The sequence below is a fragment of the Triticum dicoccoides genome, chromosome 4B (genome assembly GCF_002162155.2).
Source record: "Triticum dicoccoides isolate Atlit2015 ecotype Zavitan chromosome 4B, WEW_v2.0, whole genome shotgun sequence".
Lineage (NCBI taxonomy): Eukaryota > Viridiplantae > Streptophyta > Magnoliopsida > Poales > Poaceae > Triticum > Triticum dicoccoides.
In genome coordinates, this window is record NC_041387.1 from 317,082,863 (window position 1) to 317,088,091 (window position 5,229).

At 49.2% G+C, this 5,229-nt stretch overlaps 1 protein-coding gene across 7 annotated transcripts in view; it reads right to left on the reverse strand.

Annotated features, from left to right (window-relative positions):
* Positions 1-1,065: 1,065 nt before the first annotated feature.
* The window catches only part of LOC119296046 (1-phosphatidylinositol-3-phosphate 5-kinase FAB1B-like), a 41,762-nt gene continuing 37,598 nt past the window's right edge, over positions 1,066-5,229 (reverse strand). For 5 of the 7 annotated variants that reach the window (XM_037574460.1, XM_037574459.1, XM_037574462.1 and 2 more), the window contains one exon: positions 1,066-1,703. In XM_037574460.1, the coding sequence (XP_037430357.1) occupies positions 1,359-1,703 (345 nt within the window). In that variant the 3' untranslated portion in view covers positions 1,066-1,358. The remainder of the gene's footprint in view (positions 1,704-5,229) is intronic. The other 2 variants (XR_005144696.1, XR_005144695.1) reach the window with 1 other exon arrangement.

Sequence of the window (5,229 nt, forward strand, 5' to 3'; positions counted from 1 at the left end):
CCAACAGAGGAAGAAATTATGCCTGCTCAAGGCAGATACCCTTCATGAAATCGTGTGGCTTTGACGAACAAGCGGATTCAGGGGGTCTTTCAAACGCAGGCTAGCAGCGCATTTATGTTCTAGAGAACAAGATCATCCAAATTATATAAATGAAGAGATCTACTGGCATCAAGGGGATCTCAGACTTAACTTCTTAAGGGTAAAGCCAATACAAGTTACTTTCATGCGATTGTCTATCTTGGCGATGCTTAGTTGGCAACATTACCATGAGAATAATGTTAGACTGCTCACTAGTCATGGTAGGAAATTTAAGGGTAACATTACGCTACTTGGTGGTCATGGTATCTAACTTAACGATACCATTTTGCATCATGGAAGGCAAACCTAAGACGGAGTTGGTTCTCATTACGCCAAAGTTGATATCCATAGACCATAGCACTTAAATTGCATAAAAAAATGTTTGTCCAAACATGCTCATATGGATCTGGTTTTGAAAAACTCGTAGTGAGGACTCACGGTGAAGCAGATCTTAGTTTCAGTGTGCAGTTTGAAAGTTATAGCATTTCTGAAAAATAAAAAATAAAAAGAGCAACTAAATCATGTGCATGGAGATGGATAAAAATTTCACAACGCACATGGTATCCGTCGGATGGCTAGATATCGAGGACCGGCTTCCCTTTTTAGGACACCAAAGAAGATAGGTACTCCCTTCAATTCATATTAGATAAGGCGGGTTTAGTACAAGATCAGAGGGAGTAGGATTTTTTCCCGTCATGAATGTGTGCTTGGAAGGCCTAATTAGCAAACGTTGCTCCCTAGATCTGTCTTTTTTATTATCCTAACCCAAACTACGGTTGTTTTGTGTAATTTACTACCTAGACAAGAAAGGGGTACAATAACATGTTTTAAAATGTACCCCTTCTATAAAGAAATATAAGAGCGTTTAGATCACTAAAGTAGTGATCTAAATGCTCATATATTTCTTTACCCAGGGGGTATTACCTCCATCCCAAATTACTCGTTTTAGATTTGTCTAGATACATAAGTGATTCGGGGCAGAGAGAGTAGAAAATAACAAGTAAAATATTGTCTACAATGGTAAGAAAAATGATTCGATTCTTTCTACAGGGTATGATACATCAGTGCACTAAACTAATGTTTATACACACTATACACTTGTTAAGTTTCTATCTATAACTTCAGCTTGATTTTGTACATCTTGATCTTCCAAAGAGAAAAAGAATGAAGGCGCCGGAAGATTCGGCCAGTAAAAAAGGATGAGCAAAATTGCAACGAATCAAAATATATATAGTCATCAAAAGAAAAGGAGTAGTTATTCCACAATAGTTCCCTGCATCTCAACGGTCCAGCAAGGATGATGATCCCGTGGAGACGAACTGATCGCTATCCTGGCCGCTGTCAGCCACTTGCTTGCTAGGGATAATTGCTGCAGGCGACCATTGATCTGGGACAACAAGAAAGTAGGCTGACATAGCTTTCCTGAAACGCTTTTTGTACTGCTTTGGTGAAATTACAGTTGGTGATACATTCTTTGGTCCACCTAATATTCCTGAAGCTTTCACCCATGTTTCTAGATGTTTGTCCCATGTATATTGCCTCATAAAATCAATGATTCCCATAACAAGCTCGTGCTTCTTCTCATCAACACCGACAAGTAAAGAGTAATCCATTACGTCAATAGACTGCAACAAAGATACCAATGTTTGTATCAGAAATTGCGCTTGCTTATTGTGCGACTAAAAGCATGACATATTAACTCATTCAGAATTCTACCAGACTAGATACTTCCTAGGCAAGGCACTACCTGTAAGCAAACATTATATCAGATCATCTTTTTTATTTGTTATAATATTCATCTTTTGACTATATGTTAATAACTTTTCCGCATTTCAAAAGGCATTACTTATTGAGAAACAAATATTTCTAGCGGGCTTGAGTTACCAATATTGAGAATGACTGAATGAGTAATAATACATTTGTCGTCTTAAACGTACCAATATCTACAACACGCATTTCTATTACTGGATCTTTCATGAAATGTAGTTTCATACTCCCTCCGTCCCATGATATAAGACGCTGACTAGCTTGCAAAAACGTCTTACATTGTGGAACGGAGGGAGTAATTTATACTCAGTTCCATTTGAAGAAACATATTTTCATTCAGATTGATGGTCAAAGTCTGACCATGCAAACCATCAGATGCAATAGGAAAATGATTATGTACACCTGCTCCTCATATACCACAGAGATGAACTGATTATATAACTCTTTATTATTTTTCATATACTTATCTAATAATTGCTGGGAACTCCAAAATGGATTTTATGAAAAAATTCATTTGAGTCCGATATGTTTCATTTTATTTGCACATATACTGTTTTTGTATGTAAAAATGGTATCTTGCATAATCTAAGGCTTCCGATGAACTTTTCATAAACCTTATATTGTGGTATCTTGGAATAATTCAATGTATATTGAGAATGATAAAGAGGTACACACACACACACTTATATTGTGTGTGATTTCCCATGGTGGTAGAAAAGTGATCGTAGCTAACTGCTGATATACCAAATAAGGATGGACTATGTCGAAAAGTGCAAGCAAAGGCCGGGCTCTATGGAGCCCTTTATTTTTTTCAGAGATTTCTATACCTAAATAAATTCTGAAAAAAATTATACATGTACACATATAGTTGTAGTATACACGTATAAAATTTCATAAACATACACATTCATATGTGATCTACACAAAAAAAGACAAATACACAGATTAAAATAAGTTTTTTCTTTGTTGTATTTGGGTCAGATATTTGTCTTTTTTGTGTAAAAAAAACGAGTACATGATGTGCGGTTTCAGTACTACTAGGTGAGGAGGAGGAGGTTCGCCTTGATGGGCAGGTGGTGCCTCAGAAGCGCCAAGCTTCTAACATTCTCTGTGACAAGAGAGTGCCACAAAACCTAAAGGCAAGTTCTACAGGATGGCGGTTCGACCCGCAATGTTGTATGGCACCGAGTGTTGGCCGACTAAAAGGCGACATGTTCAACAGTTAGGTGTGACGGAGATGCGTATGTTGAGATGGATGTGTGGCCACACGAGGAAGGATCAAGTCCGGAATGATGATATACAAGATAGAGACCATGGCGCCTCCCTCCCCCGCCCGCTCCCTCTCCGATCAGTGTGTCTCCTCCGGCGACAGCCGTTGGTCCAGGTCCGGGTCCGACAGCGCGGCTTCCGCTCGCTCCTACCGGGACGTCGCCCGCACTCCACCGCCTGCCACGCCCGCCCGACGTGTGGCTCCCGTGCCGGCAGCCCCCAGGCTGCCTGCCTCCGCCTGCCTCGGGCCCCGCTCCGAGGTGCACCGCATCTCGTACGGCGCCACGGTGGACGCCGACGGCTACCAACAGCCGCGTCGCCGGAACCGACACCGACCTCGCCGTGCTCAGAAGCCAAGCCCCGCGCCGCGGCGCGCGCAGCCCATCCCCTTTAGAGCTCGCCGGACTATGCTTCTGCTGCCTCGACCCCCATCATCGAGTGCGCGATTGCACCAATGACATCCGCTGCAGGCGCTGCCTCATCTTCGGCCATAATTCCCGCGAATGTGATGACTACCACCGCCGCGTTGGTCGCGACCCACCCGCTGCCCAAGGACGGCCGCGCCGCGTCGACCGCGACCCTCCCGCCGCCCCAGGCCTGCCGTACCCCAGACCCCGTCCCCTGCTCCTGCAGCGCACGTGAACGCCGCTGAACCAGCGTGGATCATCATGTCGCGCTCCGTTGAGATGGAGGATGCGGAAGAGGTGCTGAGCCGGGCCATGGTGGCCACCATCACGGGAACGCGGCCCCAGGTGTCCGTCGACGACGTCGCCAAGCTCCTCTGCTCCATGTTCGGTTTTGAAGATGGTGACTTCACCACCCACCTCCACAAGCCTGAAGATTTCCTGATCATCTTCGGATCCCGCGCTTCCAAAGACCGCATGAACGGTGACCACTACATCCGCAGCCCGTGCTTCTCCTTGTCGCTATGCCCATGGTGCAAGCTTGCCCATGCTGGCTCCGCTGGGTTCAAATACCACGTCGAGCTCGAGCTCTGTGGCATCCCCGCCAAGCCTGGCGCTTGGCGACGGCGGAGCACATCCTCGGGACCAGCGTTTGGATTGACCGCCTCCACCCACTGACGCGATCTCGCGCCGACCTGGCTACGTTCCACCTCACGGGAAGCGCGCACGACCCTGCTGCCATTCGCTGCGCCGCCACGCTGGAGATCGTCGAGGTTATTCCGGGCCGCACTGCCTCCACCGCCCCAACAGTCACCACCCTCACGTACCCCATCGCCATCGCGCTCGTCCGCTCCGAAGCTGCCCGTGCTCGCGCCCCCGCCAGCCCTGCAGCTCGCCCGGACGAGGAAGGGGGTGGAAATGGGAACGGCGCCGACGATGACGACCCCGGGGCCGACCCTGGACCCGGACGCGGCCATTCACGCCGTCGCGGTCGCAAGCGCCGCCGCACTGCCGTGGCACCAGAGGGACGCGCTGACAGCATGGCAGTTGACTCTGCCGGCTGGACGCGCCTCTGTGGCCAGCAACCCGCAGATGGCGTCGCCGTCGCAGATCGCTAGTCCGGAGCATGCACCGCCGAGCGTGCACCTACGTCGCCGCCCGTGCGGCCAACAGACCGGTGCATGGACGCCTGGCCCACCTCCCATGACGGCGCCCAACCCCCTCATCACAAAGCAAAAAGAAGAAAGAGAGGAGGAAAGAAAAAGCGCGCCAGGATTGAGGCTGCGCTTGCCAAGGCTGTTGCAGCAGCGGATCCCAGGCCGACAGGATCGCCTCACCGAGCGGAAGCACACGATGCATCGCCAGCTGGCTCCATGGCATTGGTGCAAAGCCCCCCACCCCAGAGGCAGAAGCCGGGCCCGCCACTACGACGCCTCTCCTGCCGCCATGCAGCCTGACGGTTGCCACAGCTGATACGGGACCATCCTCCCCAATTGTTGCGCGTCTGTTGATCCCGACAGGCTGTCCTCGCGCAGCGCGCCCCCTGACTCACAACCAGAGGTGCACCCAACCCCTTCCGCCGTCACGGCTGATCCACTGTCGGGGAAAAGCGATGCTTTGCCTACATCAGTCCCTGACGCAACTGGGCAAGCCAACCCCCACCCCACCCCATCGATGTTGCGCGAGAAGATGCGAGACAAGCCCAAGCCAC